Source organism: Odocoileus virginianus, chromosome 27 (genome assembly GCF_023699985.2).
Source record: "Odocoileus virginianus isolate 20LAN1187 ecotype Illinois chromosome 27, Ovbor_1.2, whole genome shotgun sequence".
In the NCBI taxonomy this organism is placed as follows: Eukaryota; Metazoa; Chordata; class Mammalia; order Artiodactyla; family Cervidae; genus Odocoileus; species Odocoileus virginianus.
In genome coordinates this window covers 26,625,258-26,651,310 of record NC_069700.1, presented here as the reverse complement: position 1 = coordinate 26,651,310, position 26,053 = coordinate 26,625,258, and the positions used below count along the sequence as shown (strand labels likewise).

The following is a 26,053-nucleotide window of genomic DNA, read 5'->3' as shown; positions in this document are numbered from 1 at the left end:
TTTTCATGTCCTTTGTAAAAAAGAACATAAAGGCTGTGGATTCTAAATGTGTTTATAAAGCTATAGTCTAACTCCAAAAACAAACTCATTTAGCCTACTTTTTTATTGCTAGTAATATAAAATAATTCAGTTTAAAATAAAAGGAAACAAACAGCAAAGTGCAATCTAATTTAGAACTGAGTAATCTAAGACTCTTATACATCTGTTAAAAATGTTTACTATCTCTACCCTGTCTTCATAATTTTAAAAATAGAAGTCAACATGTAAGGGATTAATTAAACCAAGTAAATGGGATGAACTGTGATTTCTAGTGATGGTGGTTCTTTTTAACTTGAACGTAACATTTAATATTATATAAAGTTGTTTGACCTATGTAGAACCAGTGAATTTTTACACAAATGCTACATTGGAAAAGTCACACTTTGTCTAAACTACCTAGTAAACGTAAGTCTTCCAATCAACCATTCCTTACATTTGCAATCAGCTCCATGACACTGTTCTTCAGATAGACCTTCTCCAATCGAGACATGTTGTTCCAACGAAACCTGGCCACCAAAATGCATAAAGTCAACAGAACGACATTATAAGCCTTCTCTTCAGAAGAGATTAAGCTTTGATTCCTATGTTAAAATTATGCTGTTGATTTTATTCAGAAATTATACTCTTGATTTTGTATCCTTCAAAAAACGGACAGAAACAGTCCACATTTAATTAAAATGCTAAAAGCAAAAAAGAGTTTAATATAGACAGTGACCCATTAATTAGAATCCAGGTAGAATTTGTGCACAGATGAGCTTTCCCCCTTGATTTTACTGACAGACCATAAGCAAATACATAGCCAGGACAACTACAACAATGTAGCTGGTTTTCAGAAACTAGAACCTGATAGTACTAACTCCCCTTCTATACTTGCTTTGTTTAGTCACTAAGTTGTGTCCGACTCTTTGCAACTCCATGGACTGCAACACACCAGGTTTCCCTGTCCTTCATCCCCCGGAGTTTGCTCAAATTCATGTCCATTGAGTCAGTGATGCTATCTAACCATCTTAGGCTTAGAAAGTAATAACAGCACAATTCCAGAAAAACTGTGACTAAATCTTAAAAGCTGGTGGATTCTTCAGATAGGCAGTAGGGGTAGGAGACTCAAGTTAGAACGGGTTTTTAGTTATTCTCGTATAATCCTGCTTAGAATCCTGCCATGCACACTCAAAACTTAAGGAAAAAGAAAAGAAATTAAAGGCAGTGTCTTTCTAGTGTCTAATCAGATATTTATTGACCTGTACACTGCATTATTCTAAAAAGACTGAGGTCGGTGGGCATATATTAGGAGCTCAATAAATACTAGCTAAGTGACTGTAAGCTAATATTTGCAGAGTATTTTAGTATGTACCACGTACTTTACACAGATGAAGAAACTAGGGAAAGGTTAAGTTCTGAATGAGAGCTCCCATGAGGCTGTGATGACCTCTAGGAAGCACTCCTTTCTCCCTGGGGATTGCTCTTTTCTACTCACCTGAAGACTATCTCTAAGAGTTATATAAGAAATAAAGATTTGCTCTCTCACATACTTGACAACGTGTTCCAGGATCTGAAGGCCAAAATGTCTGACGATGGCAATTTGTGTTTTCTCAGCCAACCGCAAACCACAGGGGACACAGACAGGGCACTTTTCTTTAAACTCCTCACAAAACTGGAAAAAAAAAAAAAAAAGTTAGTGTTTCCCTCAGGAGCCAAGAGAACAGTGGGACTAGGAAAAAAAACAAAACTCCAACCTGAGCTACTAAGTGGCAAAATTTAGATAAATATTATATAAAGGATTATTTTCAGTTTGATAGTTCCAGATTTCCCAGGCAATGGCCAATTAGTGTTGGAAAAAATAAACAATGTGACTAAATGAGATAAACCGGTGAAGCACATAGGGGTGAAATGACAATTACTAGGATTAAAAACCTTTGGTTGGGGCGAGGAATAAAGCAAATGTGGAAAAGTCTTTACAACTGCTGAGTTTAGGTGATAGGTATACACAAGATCATTACAGTATTCTGCTTATGCTATTCCATGGTAAAACAGACAGAACCCAAATATTTCTGATTCCAAATTCTATGGCATACATCAAAACATTGTAAAACTTCCTCCAAGTGATGCTCACTCTACTTCATGAAGTTGCATCTCTTAAAACACACACAGTACTGTTCCAGTGGTCATTTCTCATTGCCCACATACATTGTTTGATGGGGGAATAAACTCATATCGTATTAGCATCCCCATTTGTTTTGTATTCAGTTCAGTTGCTCAGTCCTGTCCAACTCTTTGCGACCCCATGAACCGCAGCCCACCAGGCCTCCCTGTCCATCACCAGCTCCCAGAGTCCTCCCAAACCTATGTCCATTGAGTCGGTGATGCAATCCAACCATATTTTCCTCTGTCCTCCCCTTCTCCTCCTGCCCTGAATCCTTCCCAGCATCAGGGTCTTTTCCAATGAGTCAGCTCTTCTCATCAGGTGGCCAAAGTACTGGAGTTTCAGCTTCGACATCAGTCCTACCAATGTTTTGTATTAGCTTTCCCAATATACACAAGAATCAGTCTCAGTAGTAGAGAAACTGGCAGTCAAGAAAACTACTTTCAGGAAACCAAAAAGCCCTTGCTAAAATGCAAAATAAGTGGTAGAAGTTCAACTTTGCGCAAAATAGTCTAAGAATATCACACAGGAAAAAACATGGGGGTAGGGGGGATGAGAATTAAGCCAGAAATATCCAAGACACAGAAGTGGGTTAGGGAGAAGTGTAGGGATATAAGTAAAAGGGCACTAGAGAGGCTGGGGCTCGGTTAGGGCGAGTCAGGAGTGTGTGCCAGCAGGGAAACGTTTAGTGTAGGGAGACTGTAAAGAATGTGGCCGATGTTGGGGACGTGTTGGACACGTGCTCCACGGGAAGGAGATGGGATGCAGGAATGTGGGGGTTAGGAGAATAAAGTGGGTTCAGCCAGCTGTGGAGGGGATCCTGGTGCGGAGAACAGTAAACAGAAGCGGGGAGGGGGGAGGAGAGGGCAGTGGGGAGTGTCGGTGAGAAGAGACGACCACAGTGAGGTAGGGACCGGAGCGTCCCGGGAAAAGGGTAGGCGCGGCGAGCAAAGAAGGCGGGGAGTGGGAAGAGGCGCGGGGAGTGGGAAGAGGCGCGGAGAACTGCAAGGGGGAGGGCCCCCCGGGGTTGGGACCGAGGTCCAGGGGCCGCGTGGGCGGGAGACGGCCAGCGTCGTGGGCTGCGCCGGAACGGCAGAGGCTGGGGGAGGGTCTCGGGGCAGGCCCGGGTCGCCAGAACTCAGATACCTTGAGGGCTTCTAGCCGGTAACGCTGGGTGGAGCTGGGGTCCATCATGATCGTCACCGCTTTCACCAGCTGCTCGCACAGCGCGTTCACTCGATCCATCGCCATGAGTAGTGCCACGCACCACGAGCGCGCAGCACCGCAGTCCTGGGAGCACGAGGCAAGGACCGCTCCGTTGGCGGGACCACACGCTGGTACCGGGCCGCGGCGGGCCGAGGCGGGGCGGTGAGGAGCAGGAGGAGGAGCGTGAGCCGCCGAAGATCCAGCCGGGAAAGAGCCGGCGCTGCGCACGCGCCCGACGCACCAGTGCGCATGCGCCCGCGGAAGTGGCGGCTCCCCATGACGGTTGCTCCTTGGTGGGCGGAGCGAGAGACTTTGGGGCCGCGGTACGCAGGCGCGTCAACGGTCCCCGGCGGCGCGCGCGCTGTGTGATTGTCAGGAAGGCGGTGTGCCGGTCGCGCTGGGCAAGGCTGGACACGCCCGACTGTGCTGGCAGCTGCTTAGGCGAGAGCCGTCTGCGACCCTCGGTTCTTTTCTCCGTCGTTCCGGGGAACAAATCTGTCTCGAAACCGACTGATCCGTTCCCAGAAAGGGGACAAATATTCAGGACCGTTTTAACATCCTTCCAGTGGACGCCTAGCCCAGTCTCGGCGGCGTCCGCGGGTGGCGATTTTGCCAAGTGTCGTCACATTGGTAAGAGAATTTAGAACCGTTCGGTATCTCTGTTTTTAGACTTTTCATGTTGCCTTGGCTATTGGTTGTATAATATAGCAGTGATTGAGGACAACATTGGACCGAAATTACAGTGAAGTAGAAAGCATTGCTTACAGAAAAGGCCCTCGTATTGCCTTTTAAGAGAATTTTTCTTGTGGGGAAAAATGGTAGCTCTTAAACTTCCCTCTTGTACTTGTTTTCCTTGGCTGTGTTATCAGCTTATAGGCACTAAATGTGTTTTGTACAGATCTTGGTAAATCGAGATCGTTAAAGATGAGGAATTGTAAATACCGAAGGTTTGTACAGTTTTGGTCATTTGAGGTGTAGCCTAATCCTTATTCCCAAAGGAAAGTTTTAACATAGAGCGTATTTCACTTTTTATCTTTAAAAAGTTGTTGCTTTTCCCGGCAAAATACGTAAACTGAAAACTAAAACAGTTAAAATCTAAATATCCGTTTTTGGTGTTTGAATATTTAGGAAATGTTTGCTGTACTTAAATCACTGCTCCCTGTTCCTACTCCACTTTTAGTATTTGTATCTAATATGGTACTTAGGGGTGTGTGTGTGTGACAATGCATTTACTATTTTTAATCTGATGTAAGTCTGTGTCTGTATGTGTGTGTGTGCGTGAGAGAGAGAGAGAGGCATTGCATTTACTGTTTTTAATCCGATGTGTGTGTGTGAGACAATGCATTTACTATTTTTAATCCGATGTAAATCTGTATGTGTATGAGACAATGCATTTACTATTTTTTAACCCAGTATTAATCTGTTCGAAGACTACACAAAAGCCACTTCAGGGTAAAGTGATTTCTGGTATGTTATGGTTTAAAGTATTACATTCTGCCTGTTTTTGGTGAGTGGAGTTTGTAAGGAATTAATACCTTGACTACTATGATTTTTTGAAGTCATCATTGTTCCTCCCTAATCTTCCAGCATTGTAGTAGCATGACACTTTTTTCAAGGTGAATGTTAATTTTTGACACTTAAAAAGAAATAGTTGAGTGCTTACTCAAGTGTAAAACCTGTGTTCTCTCGTATTTAAATCATAAATTACTGGTATCTCCACAAATATCTTGTTTACGTTAGGTCAGTGGTTTCCAATCTCTGCTGCGCATTAGAGAGGACTTTTAAAAAATTGCAATGCCCAGGCCACACCCATACTGATTAAGTTAGATGTCTGGTAGTAGAAGCCAGAAATCAATAGTGTTCCTAGGTTATTCCAATCTGTAGCAAAGTTTGGGAGCCACTGCTTTTGTTTACTAAAGCCTTCTTTCAGATTTCTAACAATGTTAAATGAAAACATTAGCCTCTATCAACTTTATAAGGTTTGTTCTTTCAATCTAGCATCCATACCTTTACGTGTGTCTATCTACAAATAGTGTGTAGTATTTTCTTTTTTTTTGTTTGCTTTTGTCTTCAAAAGTTGAACATGAATAGATAGAAAATCAGCATTAGAACACTACAAACTAATTGTTACAGGACAGATCCATTGATGGGTGCTCAGAAGTTCAAAATTTGAAGAGAAATGGGATATTTGCATAGTCTCAAAGTATGTCTTCTAAGAAAGGTTTAGTAACTTTACAGTGAGAAACCTAGCAAACACTGTCACTATTCAATGATATGTTTACCATCACTAGTATTAAGACATAGTTACATGTACTTCCAAACATGATACATTACTCAAGAAAAGCAGAACATTTCCACAGTGTTCTTGCCTGGAATGCATAACCTCAGTCTTATCAAGAGAAAACATCAGGGCTTCCCTAATGGCTCAGTTGTAAGGAAGCTACCTGCCAGTGTAGGAGACACGGGTTTGATCCCCCACCCAGGAAGATCCCACATGCCTCAGAACAATTAGGCTGGTGCTCTAGAGCCCGGGAGTTGCAGCTTCTAAAGTCCATGCACCTAGGGGCTATTCTCTGCAACGAGAGAAGCCACTGCACTGCAAAGTGCACATTGCGACTAGACAGTAGCCCCCACTCACAACTAGAGAAAAGCGCAAGCAACAATGAAGACCCAACACAGCCAAAAATAAATAAAATTAATTTTTTAAAAGAATTTATTTAAAAAAAGAAGGGAAAACAACAGACAAACCTAAATTGAGAGATGTTTTCAAAGCAACTGAGTAATTCCCTTTGAAAGTGTCCAGGTCATGAGAAACATGAAGTGGCACTGATTGGAGAAGACTAAGACTAGATCTTAAGCTGGATTCTGGAACCAAAAATGGACATTAATGGGTGTAACTGGTAAAATTCAAGTTAAGTTTGTAGTGTGAATATTATACTAATGTTCATTTTTTAGTTTTGATCATTGTGCTGTGTAAAATGTAGCATTAGGGGAAACTTGGTATGGGAGAACCCTACTATATTTGCAACTTTTCTCTAAGTATAAAAGTTTTTCAAAATAAAAAGTTTTAAAATTCACATGAATGCTTTGATATTATATATTATTTTGTACTTCTCTTTACCCTGAATTTATATTTGAAATTTGTCCATTAGATTAACTGTTGGCTTTATCCCACCATTGATGTATATTGTAATTTGCATTTGTACATGCAATTTGCATTGATGTACATGCAATTTGCATTTCCCTATGCCTAATAACATTGAGCCCATTTTCATGTGCCTGTTGACAATCTGAGTATCTTTTGTAAAGTGTTCAGTTCTTTGGGAGGAAATGGGTATTTTTTAAAGTTTTTAATATTATTATCCTTCTAAAGTTGTTGTATCAATTTTTTATTCTCCTGCCAGCAGTATATGAAAATGCCTGTTTCATTCTTGTTAGTTTCCATGCTCCCATGCTTATGGTAATTTGACAGTGAAAGAATGGAAATACAGTTTTCTTTGGTGATTTAGATTCAATATCCTTTCTAACTGTTCATAATATATTGTCTTACAGAAAAATGACTAATGGAAGAGACCGGGTAGTTGCCCTAGTGGACATGGACTGTTTTTTCGTTCAAGTGGAACAGCGGCAAAATCCTCATTTGAGGAATAAACCTTGTGCAGTTGTACAGTACACAGCATGGAAGGGTGGTGGGTATGTATCGTAGTTATTCTTATAACTCTAAACTACTGGTTTAATCTCTGAGAATACATGGCACTATGCTATGTCCTATTTTTGAGAGTTCTGAACTGCTGTGTTTGAGAATGAATAGTCGTATCAGTGGGACTTTCATGGCAGTCCAGAGGTTAAGACTTCACTCCAGGGGGTATGGGTTTGGTCCTTGGTCAGGGAATTAAGATCCCATATGCTGTGGTGTGGCCAAAAAGTATTTAAAAAAATAGTAGTAGCATCAGTGGCCAAAAAGTTTCTACTGTTATGTTTATAACCTAGTTGTCATGTGAAATTTTATGATCATGTGAAATTTTTATGATCATGTAATTTTTGCTCCATGGCCAAAAAATTAAGAAAAATAAAACAGTAGCATCTGTGAGCAAAAAGTTTCTATTATGTTTATAACCTATTCATCATGCTAAATTTTAATTACTTTTGCTTATGATCATGTAATGTTTTTGCTCCCCTTTTTTTCCTAACCTTAGAATAGTTGCAGTAAGTTATGAAGCTCGTGCATTTGGGGTCACTAGAAACATGTGGGCAGATGATGCTAAGAAGTTATGTCCAGATCTTCTACTGGTACAAGTTCGTGAGCTCCATGGAAAAGCTAACCTTGCCAAGTAAGAAGAGAAGATGGTTTAAGGGGAGTGGAGGAGTTGGAAGCATTTCATGAGGCTAGGAGCTGATGTTTTCTAATTTGTTTTATGTAAATGACATCTGAAAAGGTTCCCTTCAGTCAGCCAACTTTTTAGTGTGACATGAAAACAGACTTTAATATTGTGTTTTAGGAACAGTTGAGAATCATTATTACCTATAATAATATCTACTTTTAATACCTTTTCAGTTCCTTAAATGTTTAAAAATTGGTTATTGTAATTAAAACTTAACACCAGTTCCAATGTTCTCAGGTCAAAAGTCTGACGTGTTTGAAGTTATTAAATTGATTGTGAAACTTAAAAGAGTTTTCCCAGAGAAAGTTGAGTCAGATTCACATTCTAGTGCAATATCTAGAATTATTTGCCAGAATTGAACAGATTCAAAGGTGCTGACCTTCTCTGTTTTGAACTGAGCTCTCTTCCCCAAGATTTAGAAAGTTAGCCTCAGAATAGACATTAGTATAGGCATAGCCAAGTTAGAGGTAGATACAAGCCCCCACCATTATAATAGCTAGTATATATTGAGTCCTAGTAGAGATGTTGAGAGATGTTTTCAAAGCACCTGAGTAGTTCCCTTTGAAAGTGTCAAGGTCATGAGAAACATGAAGTGTTTCTTCCCAGTATATATTGAATCCTAATAGCTAGTATAGATTGAACATATGTCATATGCCAGGCACCGTGTGACATTTTTCATTGGCAGTGTCTCTTAAATCTCACATCGTTATAAGGTAAGTTCTAGTATTATCCACCCCACCCCCTCCCCACTCATTCCTACACACACGCACACACACACACACTCTCACACAGATGAGGGGCAAGTTTAGAGAGGTTAAATAATTTAAGTTCATATAGCTAAAAAGTAGAAGACTGAGGATTCAACTTTTTTTCAGATCTCCACATTCTCACAGTACACTATACTGTGTGTGGTGGTGTGTGTAGGGATCATGCTTTGACTTGGGACTTGAGATATTCCTGATTTCACCTATCAGAAGTCTAAAAGTAGAGTGTCATAGCCAACCTCACACTGGAATTATTGCCAGAAAAGGAGACAGATTTAACTGAAGATTAATACTGTTACTCTAAAGTAGAATTAATTTAGCTAATGGATATATGTTACATTGCATTGAATAGAATTTTATGCTGGCTGGGAAAGACTGTTATGTCCCAGAAATATAGTTGACTTCAGAGTGTGATTTTGAAAAGCCATATGCCGCCAACTTTATACTGGATCATTTATTTTACCCTTAAAATCTTCAAGTAATGAACAAAGGCAGTTTTTAAAAATTTAGGAGTATGTTTATAGACCAGAAGGTTATTAAGACCTGGATAATTTAAAATTATTTTAATAGTTAACTTGAGATGCCACATTATAAAAATAAAAATATGATTTGCAGAAACATATATGTATGTATATGTATACACTAAGTTTTTCAAGTATTTGTAAAAATATCTTGGAGTAATTTACTCAAGTCTATGAAGGAACACCAACTACTGCATAAGAGCATCCTTTCCTTGGTCTGTATGTGAGTATATTATGCTATCATGCTCTTAGGTACCGGGAAGCCAGTATGGAAGTGATGGAGGTAATGTCTCGTTTTGCTGTAATGGAACGTGGCAGCATTGATGAGGCTTATCTAGACCTGACCAGTGCTGTGCAAGAGAGACTACAAAAGCTCCAAAATCAGCCTATCTCAGCAGACTTGTTGCCAACCACCTGCATTGAAGGGTTTCCCCAGGGGCCTACACCAGCAGAAGGGACTGTTGAGAAAGGTACTTCCATAGCATCAGTATCGCTCTGCTTCCTGCCTCTGGAGCCTGCTTTGCTTGGCCACACTGCTCCTTCTTGGATTCAGTGAAAGGAAACTTAACCTGCAACGTGAATGAATCTCAAGGACTCACATGGAAGGATAGACAAATTCTCTTTATCTTTCCAGGTATATGGATATTGAGAAGCTGTGAAATCTGTAAAATCAAGTTTCTCCTTAAGCATAACTAGGGCAGGTTAAAGTTATCAGTAGAAGGCTGACTGAGCACTTCCATTGTTTGTAGGTTAATTTATATTATTATAATGTGGTTCATAAGAAGGGTGAGCTTTATTAAGGGAACCTCAAAAACAGGGAGTTGAGTTACTCACAGGATGATGCCATCAGTGAGCTGCTAAAGGCCTCTCATTTTATTTGACTTATTTTATTCCTTTTCCTCTTCAGAGTGATTCCCTTCACTCCCTTCCTACCCCACAAACCCTCTGGCACTCACTGACAGATCGTCTTAAATATGTATGTGCCTTATAAATTGTACAGTGTTGCTTTGTACATGTGCTTTAAATTGTTTTTATTTTAATAATTTATTATAATTTTTCATTTATTTTTTAAAGTATAGTCAATTTACTATTATTTTAATTTCAGGTGTACAACGTAGTGATTCAATATTTTTGTAGATTATATTCCATTTCAAGTTATTATAAAATAATGACTCTGTTTCCCTGTGCTGTATCATTTATTTTATACACAATAGTTTGTAACTCTGATATCCATACCCCTAATTTGCCCCTTCCCCTTCCCTTTCCTCACAGTAACCACTAGTTTGTTCTCTATATGTGAGTCTATTTCAGTTTTGTTGTATTCATTTGTTTATATTTTAGATTCCACACATAAGTGATAACATATAGTATTTGTCTTTCTCCGATTTAATGTGTGCTTTTAAAACTTGGGCTTTTTATATAATGTGTCCTTAGCACACATATAAGTGAAAAGATGTTCAACATCAATAATTAGTAGAGAAATGCAAATCAGAAATACAATGAGGTATCACCTCACACTGGTCAGAAGTGCCATCATCCAAAAAATCTCCAAATAAAAATGCTGGAGAGGATGTGGAGAAAAGGGAACCCTTGTATACTGTTGGTGGGAATGTAAATTGGTACAGCCACTATGGAAAACAGTATGGAGGTTCCCTGAAAGACTAAAAACAGAACTACCATATAACCCATCAATCCTACTTCTGGGGTATATACCCAGAGAAACTGTAATTCAAAAAGATACATGCACCCCAGTGTTCACTGCAGCACTATTTACAATAGCCAGGACTTGGAAGCAACTTAAATGCCTATCAATAAAGGAATGAATAAAGAAGATGTGGTACATATATACAAAGGAGTATTACTCAGCCATAAAAAAGAACAAAATCATGCCATTTGCAGCAACATGGATGGACCTAGAGATTGTCATACTAAGTGAAGAAAGTCAGACAGACAAATACATGATATGTGAAATTTTTTAAAAATTGATTAAAAAAAAAAAAAGGTACAAATGAACTTAACTACAAAACAGAAGTAGAGTCACAGATGTAGAAAACAAACTTGTGGTTAGCAGGGGATAAGGAAGGGAGGAATAAATTGGGAGATTGTAACTGACATGTATATACGCTACTATATATAAAATAGATGACAGGAACGTGCTGCGTAGCACCAGGAACTCTACTTAGTACTCTGTTACGGCCTATATGGAAAAAAAATCTAAAAAGAGTGGATGTAGGTATTGAGACATGTATAACTGATTCACTTTGCTGTATACCTGAAACTAATACAACTTTGTAAATCACCTATACTTTTAAAAGTTTTTTAAAAAGATGAAGTTGAGTATAAACTGCATTAATTTGCTGTCAAACAAGGTTAAAAAAAAACTTGTGGTTCTTAATTACAAGATAGTGTTAAGGTATTATAGATCTCATTCTTTTTAATTTTCTTTCATTGGTGGTTTTATAGATCTACCCATGTAGCTGTATTTATGTGTAATTGATTTTTAGAAAATTATTAGAAAGTTATTTAGAAAAATTTATTATTAGAAAAAATTATTAGAAAAATTTTTAGAAAAATTATTTTTGGGGGGGCGCTGGGTCTTCATTGCTGCGTGGGCTTTTCTCTAGTTGGAGCGAGCGGGGGCTGCTCTTTAGTTGTGGTTCACGACCTTCTCAGGGAAGAGGCTTCTCCTGTTGTGGAGAATGGGCTCTAGGGTGCACAGGCCTCAGTAGTTGTGGCTTCCTGGCTCTAGAGCACTGGCTCAGTAGTTGTGGTGCATGGGCTTAGTTGCTCTGCAGCATGTGGGATCTTCCTGGACCAGGGATCAAACCTGTGTCCCCTGCATTGGCAGGCAGATTCTTTACCACTGAGCCACCAGGGAAGCCCAATTGATTGCTTTTAATTGCAGCATAATCTATGGTATGGATCTACTATGTTTACAGACCCTTCTGTTTATATGATGAATGTCCTTATTAATCCTCTTTTGGACCTATGCAAGGGTTTCTCTTGAGTATTTTCAGGTGCGATTGCTAGATCATAGGGTATACACATAGTTTCACTAAATATTGTCAAATTGTTTTCCAGAATTGCTGTAACAATTTGCGTGACCCCTTACAGTACGCAAAAGTTCCCATTTCCTCCCTATCCTCACCAGCAATTGGTATTATTTAATATTTTAAAATGTAACAGCTATAAAGGTGTACTTTATGTTTTGGGGCTTGAATTAACTTATATTTCTCTACTAATTGAAGTTGAGCTTTTTTTCATATACTTGTTAGCCAGTCGAGTTTCTACTTTTATGAGTTTGTTTGTTTATAATTGCCCAATTTTCCATTGGATTTCCTGCTCTTTTTTGTCGGGGGAGAAGTCTCCTGTATCCTCATGGTTGGTTCCTTGTCTGTTTTTGACACTTCAAACATCTTTTCCGAGGTCTGTCATCCATTAACTTTATTTATACTGTACTTTGTTGAATGAATTCTTTTAGTCCTTCCATTTTTCACCTTATGGTTTGTGCATTTTAAATTTCATTTTAGACATCCATTTCTACCAGATGTTCCTAAAGACATTTTTCTATGTTTTCTTCAATTTGCCTTATAGCTTATTTTTAGATATTTCAGCTACATGGAGTTTACCGTTTTATTTGATTTAAAGTAGGGAGCCACCTTAATTTTTCTTAGAGTAAGTCAGTTTTCCCAACAGTTATTTATTAATAATCCATTTTTCTCAACTTCTCATATATGTGAGTCTGTTTCTATAATAGCCCATTAGTGTCTCCTTTTGCTTCAGAAACACATTGTTTTTATTAATTTGTGGTATGTTATAATATTTGATAAGGACTTCCCTCTACTTTTGTTTTTCAAAATTGCTTGGCTATTTATGGGCCTTTATTGTTTGATATATATTTTAGAATGCATTATTTGAATTCCTCAAGAAATTCTGGAAGTTACATTGAATTCACATTTTTATTTATTTATTTATTTTTTAATATTTATTTATTTAGCTGCACTGGGTCTTAGGTGCGACACGTGGGATCTAGTTCCCTGACCAGGGATCAAACCTGGGTCCCCTGCATTGGGAGCTCAGAGTCTTAGCCACTGGACCACCTGTGAAGCCTCTGAATTCACATTTTTAGAAAGATTAGTATCTTAGTGGTAAATTATCCTATCTATAAACATTTCACCAGCTTTTTAAGGTCTTCATTTATGTACCTTTTAGTGATTTTTATTTTTTAAAATGCGTTTTGTTGAAATGTAGTTTTTTTTTAAATTTTGGCCCTGCTGGGTCTTCATTACCATGTGGGGTTTCTTTAGTTTCGGCCAGTGGGGGCTACTCTACAGTTGCGGCATTCAAGCTTCTTATTGTGGTAGCTTCTCTTGTTACAGAGCACGGGATCTAAGGCATGCGGGCTTCAGTAGTTGTGGCTCCTAGACTCTAGAGCACAGGCTCAGTAGTTGTGGCACATGGGCCTTGCTGCTTCTGACCAACCAGGGATTGAACCTGTGTCTCCCACATTGGCAGGCGGTTTCTTCACCACTGAGCTACCAGGGAAGCCCTGTTAAAGTATGGTTTATTTACAATGTGTTATTTTCTGCCATACAGCAAAGTGATTCTTTAAGCCATATATATTTTTTTCATATTTTTTCCATCATAGTTTATCACAGGATGTTGGTATAGTTCTCTGTGCTATACAGAAGGACCGTGTTGTTTATCCATTCTCTGTATTGTAATAGTTTGTATCTGCTAATTGCAAACTCCCAATCCGTCCCTGCCTCCTGCCCTTGGCAACCACAGGTCTGTTCTCTTATGTTTTCTAAGTCTGTTTCTGTTTTATAGATAGTTCATTTGTGTCCTACTTTATACTCCACATACCTTTTAGTAACTTTTAAATTATAATTTTTATGATACGATTATTTCTGCTTCTTCTGAAATCTGGAATCCAGTAGGTTTCCCTTTTTCTTTCTCATCTAAACTTTGATATAATACACATAAAGTGTGTAAATGTAAATGTACTTGAATGATTTTCCAAAGTAAACCCACTTGTATAAATAGAACCCAGATCAAAAAACATCAGAACTCTAGAAGCCACATTTGCTTGCCCTCCCAGTTATTCTCTGTCCTCTCCGCTCTCTCCTATATAAAAACTGTCCTGATTTCTATTGAACTTATTTTTGAAGTTTATAAAATTGAAATTATGCAGTATATACTTGAGCCTGGCTTCATTCACTCAACATTGTGAGATTCATCCATTCTGTTGTATATAGTTGGGTTTGTGTAGTATTACATTGTATGAATATACCAAAATTTACCCATGGATATTTTGTGGGGTTTTTTTTTTCCCAGTTTTGGACCAATAATAACAAGAGTTGCTATGAACATTTTTGTAAATATCTTTTGGTGAACAAATGTATGCATTCTGTTGAGCATGTGACTGATGTGCTCAGTTGTGGGGTTTGCCTGTATTCAGCTTCAGTTTGTCTGTACTCAGTGTTGGTAGATACCCTCAAAAGTTTTCCAGAATGGTTGTACTGATTTATAATTCCACTAGCAGTATATGAGAGTTCTAGTTGTGCCACATCTTTGTCAACCCTTGCTTTTTCCTCTTTTGTGTTTTAACCATTTTGATGATATCATATATTGTGTTACCATGTTATGGCTTTAGTTTGCATGTTCCTGGTGTTACTGAAATTGAGCACCTTTTTGTAAGTGATGACCATTCTTTCATGAAGTGTCAGTTTAATCACTTGCCCATTTTTCTTGGTTGTCTTATTCATCTATAGGACTTCTTTATGTATTCTGGATATGAATCATTATCAAATATATATATTGCAACATCTTATTGTTTGTGGCTTTTCTCTTTTTAAAAATTTTTTTGCCATGCCATGTGATATGCAGGATCTTAGTTCCGTGCCCAGGGATCAAATCTGTGCCCCCTGTAGTGAAAGCCTAGAATCTTAACCACTGGACTGCCAGGGAAGTCTTGAGACTTTTCTTCTCTTTTTGAGGAAGGCCTGTATTGCTATGAACTTCCTTCTTGGGACTCCTTTTGCTGTATCTCAGATTTTGTATGGTTGTGTTTTGCTTTTATAATATTTAAAATAATTTGTTGTTTAAGGTTTTTTTTTAATTTTGAAGACTGTATGCCCTTTTGAAAACCTGTTGAAAGCTATGGACCCTTGCTTGTCTCAGAAAAATGGGATACCTACATATAAGACAATTTTGCATGCAGTTTTCAGGAGATTAGCAGACCCTCGCAAAACCTACATAGTTCAGAATAAGAACTGTTTATTACACATTACATTGGTTTTGTGGGGGGCAACTCATTGTTGAAGAGCTCTCTGGTGAAGATGATGGTGCATACCTTTGTTGGTGGTCAAATGTTACTTCAACTCAAATGGTTGTTCTATACCTATCTTTATTAACATTTTTCTATGAAATGCCAGTGTTTTAAAGAAGTCTTATTTCTGTATGAGGAAAAAGGTATTTGTATATGAAGAAACAAGTTGCTTTATTGTGTCTAGTTTAAATATTAAGCTTCCAGAGCAGTGATAACATCTTATTATTTAGAGTGTTCAGAATAATACAATGTCTAGGAAATGATTTATGGTGATATTTCATCTATACTCCTGAGTCTTCATATGATGTGTGCAGCCAGAAAAAAATCTGATAACAGAAATTAGCTGATCTAAGTGTATATATTCTCCCAGAAATTTTCATGAATGTGACATATTTCAAAGCTAGGAAAACAATTCAGGTATCTGTGATGTTTTGATACTAAAGTTCCCATTCAACTTTACCATCCTGTCTCTTAATGGGTCCTATTCACCCATTTGCAACTTTGGGTTTTCTGTTTCTGAAATAGTTGTGTGTGTGTGTGTGAAGTTTAAGCAGTATGATTACTTAAAAATAATACTCAGAACTTGCCAGAGTGAAAACTTTCCCTTTGGGACTTCTTTGTAACTGGTTTATGTTAGCTAAAGAACTCCTTTGTTTTCTCCTTTGCTTCCTCTTAATTCATTTCTTTCTAAGCAAATATTGAACACGTGAATGTATATAACAAGAAACAGTTGTGTAGTTGTATTCATATAAAAATATTATAAATCAACTGTCAGGGACTTCCCTGGCAGTCCAGTGGTTAAGACTCCATGCTTACGCTGCAGGGGCCATGGGTTCTATCCCCTGGCCCATGTGCTGCCCAGCTCAGCCAAAAAGAAACAAAAAGAAGATAAAAATAAATTAATATTTAAGAACTTAAAAAATATCAGCTGCCAAAGTTGAGAGCTGTAGGAGTTGGGATAGATTCCTTGCAGGCTTTGAAGAAGGACACTGCCATATTGCAAGAGGGCCTTTGGAGAAACCCCCATGTCTAGGCTCTGAGAGCTGTCCTCTGCTGACAGCAAGAAAGAAGGACCTCAGTCCTACAGCCACAAGATGATAAATTCTGCGAACAGCCAGAGGGAGCTTGAAAGTGAAAGTGTTAGTTGCTCAGTGGCATCCAACTCTGCGACTCCATGAACTGTAGCCCTCTAGTCTCCTCTGTCCATGGAATTCTCCAGGCCAGAATACTGGAGTGGGTAGCCATTCCCTTCTCCAGGACATCTTCCTGACCCAGGGATCGAACGGGTCTCCTGCATTGCAGGCAGACTGTTTACCATCTGAGCCACCAGAGCTTGGAAGGCACTAATCAGCTCATGGCACAGAAGAAGGTACACCGGTTATCAGTATAGGGACTTCTCTTTTAATAGTTATGGATCCTAGCATTGTGGACCATAGCTAGAGTTTATCAGTTTAATCCTGAAGTTTTGGCACATATTACCAGTGCTCATTCTTACGACAGTTCTAGTCAACATTGTACTAGAGGTTCAAGATGATGCAGTCAGTACAGGAGAAGAAATAAAAGATGTGAAGGAAGAAGGATATAGGAGACATGGCCATGTTTATAGAAAATCCTAAGGAATCTACCCACCCCCCACCCCCACTAAAAGAACCTAGAATAACTGAGATTAGCAGGGTTGCAGGGGACAAAGTCAATGTGCAAAAATTTATAATATTTCTATATATTAAAATCTAAAATGGGAAGTTGAAATTTAAAAAGCAATGGCATTTGCAATAGCATTAAAACCATGAAATTATTAGAAATATATCTAACAATATATGTGGAAAAAAACAGTTCAACATATATGCAGGTTAAGCCCTAAGCTGGCCTGCAGATTTGTTGCATTTTCACCAAAATCCCAGCAGGATTTTATAGAAATTGACAAATTGATTCTAAAATTTATATGGAAATGCAAAGGATGTGGAATAGTCAAACAATTTTAGAAAAAAACTAATTTGTAAAACTTAACACTACCTGATTTTAAGAGCTAACTATAAATTTATGGGTACTTCCTAGTGATCTAGTGGTTAAGACTTTGTTTCCACAGCAGGGGCTAGGGGTTTGATCCCTGGTGTGGCCAAAAACAAAGCAAAAGTTAAGGTGGCACAGGCAAGAATGGAAGAAATATGAATAAAATAGGGTGAGTTGCAATGGATATGTGGAATATGCTGAAGTGGCCTTGGTAACTAGATAACTGCAATTGTTGTGTTAGTCGCTCAGTCGTGTCCGACTGCGACCCCGTGGACTGCAGTCCACCAGGCTCCTCTGTCCATGGGATTCTCCAGGCAAGAACACTGGAGTGGGTTGCCATTTCCTTCTCCATAGATAACTACAATGAAGGGGAGTAAAAGAAAAGAAGTCAATATTAGATTTTAAACCTTTAAGAGAAACAGGAAGTTGTTTGGGAAAGAGAACCTTTGGGGAGGAAGATATAAAGATTGACTTTAGTAACATTTTGTTTGATACTTCAGTGAAAAATTCAAGAGGACTTTTTCTGTAGGGAGGTAGAAATAAGGGATTAAAGTTTTAAGAATTTGGGGAAGGAGCTTTAAGATTTGCATGTACTCAGCATAAGCAAATTGAAAGTAAGCCAGTACCAGTTCACTGAGAGAAAAGGTATCTATACAGAGAAGAATGTTGCTCAGTATCCACAGTTAGGGCATTAGAGGAGGAAGACAGGTTAGCAAAGGAGAGAAACAGCAGCTGGAAAATAGTTGAAAAGTACTTCCTTCTATGTGGTCATCTTCCTCTTAGTCTCATATGTATGAACCTTCACTCTACCTCTTCAAGATACTCTGTATCTTTTTGCCTTGTTCATAGTTCATTTGTGTGTATGTGTGTGCTCAGTCATGTCCGACTCTTTGCAACCCTTTGGACTGCAGCCTGCCAGGCTTCTCTGTCCATGGGGTTTTTCAGGCAAGAATACTGGAGTGAGTTGCCATTTTCTCCTCCAGAGGATCTTTCTGACTCTGGGACTAAACCCACATTTCCCACGTCTCCTGCGTCTCCTGCACTGCAGGCAGATTCTTTAACACTGAGCCATCAGGGAAGCCCTCACTTCAGCCTCTTTAAACCAGCATGTGTGTACTTCTTAACTTTCTTGTTAAATAATGCGTTTAAAATGTTTTTCCAAAACTCACTGGTCCTAAATTGGATAATAAGATATTTTCAAGGCTCTAAGTACAAAGCTACATCTAATTTAAATACTTTGTCAAGAGAATAAATCTTCTAGCAGCTCTGATTAGATTTAAGCTATTCAACTGGAACCAGCCTGTAAAATACAAATGTGCTAACTTAAGTTTATACTGAAGTGTGAGCTAATTCTGAATAATTTCTAATTGAGTAACTTAATAGAATTCTTGGTGGCATGCAAGGGAAGTTGGAGGAAGAAAGTTCAAAACTGGAGAGAGAAAACAGAAGTACTTTTAAATCATTGCTCATAAAAGACAATACAAAATATTTGTTGGTTATTGGAGCTTACAAGGTTCAGCCTAGGCTGGAAATTGAGGCTGCTGGACTTGGTATGAGAAATTTATCTCTGTTGTGATACTGAGTAGTCTTCTAAAAACATATCTAAAGTACCTGAAATCTAAGCATTTCTGCATTAGATTACACAAATAAAACCCTGACTTTAAAAAAATGTCTACCTGTGACCTCTCGACTTTTTCAGAGGAAAGGCGAAAACAAGGCTTATTGCAGTGGCTTGATTCTCTTCAGACTGAAAGCACCAGCTCCCCAGACCTACAGCTCACTATGGGAGCAGTGATTGTGGAAGAAATGCGAGCAGCCATCGAGAGGCAGACCAGTTTGCAGTGCTCTGCTGGGATTTCACACAATAAGGTAAAGGCTAATAGTAGATTTCAAAGAGAAACACAGATATATCTATAGTTAAACACAGGGATAGAAACAAACACAAACTTAAAAAAACAACAACAATAAAACATAGCCGGGATAGACAGGAGTGGGGCATTTTTTTTTAAGATTTTTTATGGTGGACTATTTAATAGTCTTTATTGAATTTCTTATAATATTGTTTCTGTTTTATGTTTTTCTTTTTTGACTTTGAGGCATGTAGGATCTTAGCTCCCTGACCAGGGATCAAACCCACATCCCCTATGTTGGAAGGAGAAGTCTTAACCGCTGGACCTCCAGCAGAAGTCCCTGAGTGGGGCATTTAAACCATTACACATCTTTGAAATGGGTTCCTCTTTAAACTTCACATTGAAGACGAAAACCTAAGTAATTCTTCAGCGTGAGAATTGACGTCGCACATGTACTTTCCTAACAAACAGGCTGAAAATTTTGCTGGAAATGGTTATTTACATAGTTGTAGCCACAATATTTCCTTAATGATTGAACTATCCAAAGAAAGGAGGAGGTGGGAATTCCCTTGGTGATCCAGTGATTAGACCTTGGCACTTTCACTGCCCAGGGCCTGGGTTCAATCCTTGGTTGGGGGAACTAAGATCCTACAAGCCTGGAAGTGTGGCCAAAAAAAAAAAAAAGGCTAGTCTTTTTATTTTATATACGAACCTATTCCTTTTCTTTTTACTTGCTGAATATTCTAGTATTATCTCACTTCTTCTGTGGTGTTACCTAGGTATTCTCTGCTTTTTTCTATTCTTTCTAATTAAAGTACAATTTCGCCCTGGGATCTTCATCCCCTTTGGTCTAGGCTTAGTCATTGGGGTAGCTGATTTTCCCTGGTTACTACCTTCTCTCCCTTCCTCAAGAGGAGGAAAGTTCGGCACTGTGCAGCTTGTGGAATCTTAGTTCCCTGACCAGGAATTGAACCCAGGCCCTCAGCAGTGAAAGCACTGAGTCTTAACCACTGGACCACCAGGGAATTCCCAAGAAGAGGAAAGTTGCCAAATTACCTAGTAGAGTTTTGGGAGGTTTTTTCCTGGATAGGTGGAGGGAGAGGAAACAAAAATCTCAGTGTAGTAATGACTTAGTATAAGTTTTAGAGAATCTCTCCCATGAATGTGAGGTAATTTTGTATTTTTTCCTACCAATTATAATTTGTGAAATGATACCACTGAAGTACCTTATTCTTTGAAAAGACTTCTCATGGGTGTTTTTCATTTTGAAGTCCTATTTAGTAATAAGAAGATGTTTGCTATTGGATGATGATTTTGAGCCCAGTCTTTCTCACAAATACTAAATGATGGTAACCTGTATTAAACTGGGACTTAAAATGGACTGACCATTAATCAATAAATGTCTTTAGGTGGGGTAGAGCAAAATGAGTTTGTTTTAGCATTTTCATATGAACACACTAAGAAATGCCTCTTAAGTCTCTTCTGTAGCTTCTTTGTTCTTTACCCTCTTGAAGTAGGAGAACTTTAAGGAACAGATGAGGGTGGAAAAAACTAGTAAAGGAAAACTGAGAATGGAAGATGTGGGAAGAACAATGAGGATAATGATAGTGGGTCATGTTTTCCACTGTGGATGTTGTTGGACACCCAGGTTTGGAGATGTCTTGAGTTTCTGGTTCTGTTTTTTTTTTTAATGTGGAAACCACCAGTTACAGCCCTTAAGCTATGCCTTGTGTGTGAATGGGGGTATGTGTGTATATTAATATTCACCATGTGTGGGTGTTGACAGTAATGAGATTTTTACACTTTCCATGCTCCAGGTTCTGGCAAAATTGGCCTGTGGATTAAACAAGCCCAACCGGCAGACCCTGATCTCACATGGGTCAGTCCCACAACTCTTCAACCAAATGCCTATTGGCAAAATGTAAGTATTCAGGGAGCACCTCAGATTTCATTCCTCTATCTATGTGAAGGTCCTCTCTGGTTGTAGTTTCTTCTGTTCCTGAAGAATTGGAGCCAAGGAAAACAGGTACCATGGAGATAGGAGGGAGATGACCCAAAATTTTGCAAACACACTGAGATTTCTTTTCTTAATGAACCTTCAATTCCAGATTATCTGTGGAAGATACTTAATCCTGAATTTTAAAAAAAGAACTGATTTTTAGCCATATGTTTAACTTCCTTCTAGATTTTTTATTAAAACCTATTACTAAATAACAAATAGGAATTTTAATTCTTTCCTTTTTTCTAATTTCATAGCAAGCCATTCAGGGCTATTGAATTGTTCCCAAATAAAATTAATAACTAGGCTGTGCATACCAATTGTGTGTCCTTGACAAGGACTTATAGTATTGTTGAAGGGACACAATATAACTGTTCAAAGCAATAGTGAAAGTTCTGTAATCAAGACTGTATGGAGCTGCTAAATGAATTGTACAGGGAGTCACCAAAGTTCATAAAGTCATCTGAGGACATAAAAAGGGCATGGGGTCTTGTTTTCAGATTTGGCACAATTTGGAGTCAAATGAGAATATAAGAGAAAAACCAATTTGGAGAATGTTTTGAACACAAAAAGGGGGAAAGTATAAGGTATTTTCAGTGAACAGGACACGACCTAGGACTATATTGAGGAAAATAAGTAATGGAAAAAGGACTGAACAGATAGGTTAAGGACAGATTATTAGACATCTCAAAGGCTAGGCTGAAAAATTACTATATTCTTAAATACAAAAGGTTTTAGCTATTGAAAGGATTTGTTTTGGGAGGTGGAGTTTGAATCCATAAATGGGACAGTAGATCCTATACAGTTGAAAATTTTATATACAGTTGATTTGATAACCACTTAATGACTTTACCCTTGTGTTTATGCCATGGTTACTCTTCCTAGGCCCTAACTCCCAGAGTATTGAATTTCCCAGTCATCTAGTCTTAATTCTAGAAAATCAGTAATTTACAGGACCAGTATGTATTGTCATTTTCCCTGAATCTTCTGGAGAACTGCTTACAGAAAAAATGTTTTGTATCTACTGCTTACTAGATATTGATGATGTTAGTTACAAATGTATTGTCTTTTGTTGTTTTTGTTAGCCGTAAGCTTGGAGGAAAACTAGGGGCCTCTGTCATTGAAATCCTGGGGATAGAATACATGGGAGAGCTGACCCAGTTCTCTGAATCCCAGCTCCAGAGTCATTTTGGGGAGAGGAATGGGTAAGTGATTCCTGAAACTGTTCAGTCGTAACTTTTATGGATATGCTAAATTCAAATGTAGACAAAAGCATCAGGTAAAATCTAGACCTATTAGGTTAACATTCACTCCTTGAGGTAACTGCATTGATCCTTTTGCTTTAAAATATTAGATCACTATAGGCTATCAGTCTAGTGTTATTTTTTTTTTCCCTTCATGTACCTAACTAACTAGATTGGTAGAAAGGAACTCTTACTTTGAAGCTTAGTTATATATGTGTACAACATATGTGTGTGCTAATATGCTGTTATTCCTTTAAGATCCTTGTATTTAGGCTTAATAAGTACCAAAAAAGCTTGGGGATGTGAAATCCTGTAATTTGGTTGGTACTTTTCCAAAAATAGAAATGATGACTTGACCTTAGAAAGCATAATCAGAATTCTTCTCCTGAGCCAGTTTATCATACTGGAATTCATGGGGAAGGGCAAGATTCTGTGATGTACTTAATTTTGAATAGATTTTTCTTTTTTCATGAAAGGGATAAAAGGTTTAGTATAATAGGTATTTTAACAAGAATAGTCATTTGCCTTCACTTTAAACTTTTGTGTTGGTTTTATTAGATCTTGGCTATATGCCATGTGCCGGGGGATTGAACATGATCCAGTTAAACCCAGGCCAATAACCAAAACCATTGGCTGCGGCAAGAACTTCCCAGGAAAAACAGCTCTGTCTACTCGGGATCAGGTGGGCAGACATTCCTGACAGAACATTGTCTCTTTTAAGGGAACTGGTGGGTAGGTTTTGGTAGCTGTGCAAACTTAGATGGAACCTTCAGGCTGTAAAATATGTAGGAAACAGAAGGGGTTTTGGGTTGAAAATTGATGAGTTTCATTTGGGATTTTTATTTTTTTTTCCTTTCTTCATCTAAAAAGAAATAGAATGGAACTGACTGAAGTTTGAAATGGAATTACTCCATTGGATGAAATTACTCCAATGGATGAAAACTTAAGAAGCCAGGATATCGTGCCTCAAGTTTGTGTCTTTTTTCTCAGAGCTGGAACATGCCTGAAGTTCACCTAATGGCATGCCAGCAAGAAAAGAAAGTAAAAACTCCTAGATTAGGGCAGGTCAGAGTTCTGAAGATTTCTATCATCTGGTGATCCTTACGGGGGAGACTTTGTTGCATACTTCCATTTTGGGGAGAACTGAACAAAATGATTATTTGTGTGTGCTAAGTTGCTTCAGTCATGTCTGACTCTTTGTGACCCTATGGACTGTGGCTGGCCAGGCTCCTCTGTCCAAGGGATTCTCCAGGCAATAATACTGAAGAGGGTTGCCATGCCTCCAGTATCTTCCCAACCCAGGGATCAAACCCATGTCTCTTACGTCTCCTGCACTGGCAGGCAGGTTCTTTACCACTAGCACCATCTGAGAGTTCTGTAATAAACCTAGTCTTTAAATGAAAGATTAAAATCTCAATACTTTTTTTAGGTACAATGGTGGCTTTTGCAATTAGCCCAGGAACTAGAGGAGAGACTAACCAAGGACCGAAATGCTGTAAGATTTTCTTTATTGCTTGGGTGAGCTTTGGGATATAAATATCAGTATAGAGTAGAAAGAAGATACAAAAAATATCAGCTAGAAAATGTTAAGATGTCTTTTATCTTTTCCCATAAAACTGCCGTAAAACTCTATGATTTTCAAAAACCTAGATCTGTGAACTACTGACTACTCCTGTCTCCTTCATTACCATTTGCTTTTACATTTTTGTATATTATCTAAATCCTACTCCAACTCTGAACATACAGTAGATCTTCAATAGAGTACAGAACTGTTAAGCAGAACATTTAGGGATTGGACTGTAAATTATTCCGCTTTAACACAGCCCATGTGATGAAGTATTCAGTTTTAGAGAGAGTCTTAAGGCAAAGATTACACATATGATTAGTTTATCTTCTCTCTTTAAAAAAACCTATATATATATATATATATATATATACACACACACACATATATTTACACACCATCAAATTCACCCATTTACAGTATAAAGTTCAGTAGTTTTTGTATATTTCAGAGTTCAACTATTCTATAATCAATTTAAGGACATTTCCATAACCCAGAAAGAAATCCTGTACCCACTAATAGTTATTCCGCCAGCCCTAGGCAATTCTAGTCTGCTTTCTGTCTGTATGGATTTAGTATTCTGGAAATTTCATATCTGTGCAGTAATCTTATATGTGGCCTTTTGTGACTGGCTTGAAATCTTTAACATGTTTTCAAGGTTTACATGTATTGTAGCATCTATCAGTCCTTTTATTCCTTTTATGACGATAATATTCTACTGAATGGATATATCACATTTTATTTATCAATTCATCAGTAAATGGATGTTTGAGTTTCCACTTTTTGGCTATTTTAAGTAACGTTGCTGTGAACATTCATGTACAGATTTCTATGTAGACATGTTTTCACTTCCCTTGTATATATACCTAGAAGAATACTGAGTCACATGGTAACTCTTTGTTAGCACATCAGGCTGTCGTTGCACTATTTTATACTCCCGGCAATGTAATTTCTCTATATCTTTGTTGTTTAGTCGCTAGGTATAAAATGGTTTTCAGGTGCCTATTGACTGTTTTCTGATTTTATTTGGAGAAATACCTGTTGAGATCCTTTGCCCATTTTTGAAATGAGTTGTCTCTTTATATTGAGTTTTAAAACTTCTTTATATGTTCTGGATACAAATCCCTTGTCAAATATATAATGTACAAATATTTTCTCCCATTCTGTGGATTTTCATTTTCCTGATGGTATTGCTTGATATGTCCTCTTCTTGTTGAAACATCAACTAACTATATACTATCAGGAATCATCTGTAATTAACTGTCTGCCCCCCTTTAGCGGAAGTGGTGGTAAATGTTTGTTTTTTGGTTGTTTTTGTTTAGTCACTAAGTCATGTCTGACTTTGCAACACATGGACTGTAGCATGTCAGACTCTTCTGTCCTCCACTACCTCCCAGAGTTAGCATCACTGACTCAATGGAGATGAATCTAACCACCTAATCCTCTACTACCCTCCTCTCCTTTTGCCTTCAAGCTTTCCCAGCATCAGGGTCTTTTCCAGTGAGTCAGCTCTTTGTGTCAGGTGGCCGAAGTATTGGAGCTTCAGCTTTAGCATCAGTATTTCCAATGAATGTTCGGGATTGATTTCCTTTAGGATTGACTGGTTTGATCTGCTATCCAAGGGACTCTCAAGAATCTTCTCCAGCACCACAATTCAAAAGTATCAATTCTTCAGTGCTTCGCCTTCTTTATGGTCCATCTCTCACATCCCTACATGACTACTGGAAAAACCATAGCCTTGACTATATACTTCTTTGTTGGCAAAGTCATGTCTCTGCTTTTTAATATGCTATTTAGGTTTGTCATAGCTTTCCTTCCAAGAAGCAAGCATCTTTGAATTTCATGGCAGCAGTCACCATCTGCAGTGATTTTGGAGCCCAAGAAAATAAAATCTATCACCGCTTCCACTTTTTCCCCATCTATTTGCCAAGAAGTGATGGGACCAGATGCCATGATCTTAGTTTTTTGAATGTTGAGTTTTAAGCTAGCTTTTTCACTCCCCT

At 38.2% G+C, this 26,053-nt stretch overlaps 2 protein-coding genes and 1 non-coding gene across 4 annotated transcripts in view; 1 reads left to right on the top strand and 2 right to left on the bottom strand.

The window, feature by feature from the left end:
• The window catches only part of XPO5 (exportin 5), a 41,978-nt gene extending 38,384 nt beyond the window's left edge, over positions 1-3,594 (bottom strand). The window contains exons 1-3 of the mRNA XM_070456378.1: positions 3,326-3,594; positions 1,569-1,690; positions 473-545 (exon numbers count right to left, since the gene is read on the bottom strand). Coding sequence (XP_070312479.1) covers positions 473-545; positions 1,569-1,690; positions 3,326-3,430 — 300 coding nt within the window. The 5' untranslated portion in view covers positions 3,431-3,594. The remainder of the gene's footprint in view (positions 1-472; positions 546-1,568; positions 1,691-3,325) is intronic.
• A 137-nt stretch (positions 3,595-3,731) lies between these two features.
• Positions 3,732-26,053, top strand: part of POLH (DNA polymerase eta) — a 27,651-nt gene continuing 5,329 nt past the window's right edge. Inside the window, exons 1-9 of one of the 2 annotated variants that reach the window (XM_020914073.2) lie at positions 3,732-4,015; positions 6,938-7,078; positions 7,582-7,716; positions 9,305-9,522; positions 19,093-19,262; positions 21,061-21,164; positions 22,328-22,447; positions 23,045-23,168; positions 23,916-23,981. In XM_020914073.2, the coding sequence (XP_020769732.2) occupies positions 6,942-7,078; positions 7,582-7,716; positions 9,305-9,522; positions 19,093-19,262; positions 21,061-21,164; positions 22,328-22,447; positions 23,045-23,168; positions 23,916-23,981 (1,074 nt within the window). In that variant the 5' untranslated portion in view covers positions 3,732-4,015; positions 6,938-6,941. Of the gene's footprint in view, positions 4,016-6,937; positions 7,079-7,581; positions 7,717-9,304; positions 9,523-19,092; positions 19,263-21,060; positions 21,165-22,327; positions 22,448-23,044; positions 23,169-23,915; positions 23,982-26,053 lie in introns of those variants that run through there. The other variant, XM_020914074.2, reaches the window with a different exon arrangement.
• On the bottom strand, positions 20,196-20,268 carry TRNAE-UUC (transfer RNA glutamic acid (anticodon UUC)). The gene has a single exon. It is a non-coding gene; the product is annotated as a tRNA-Glu (tRNA).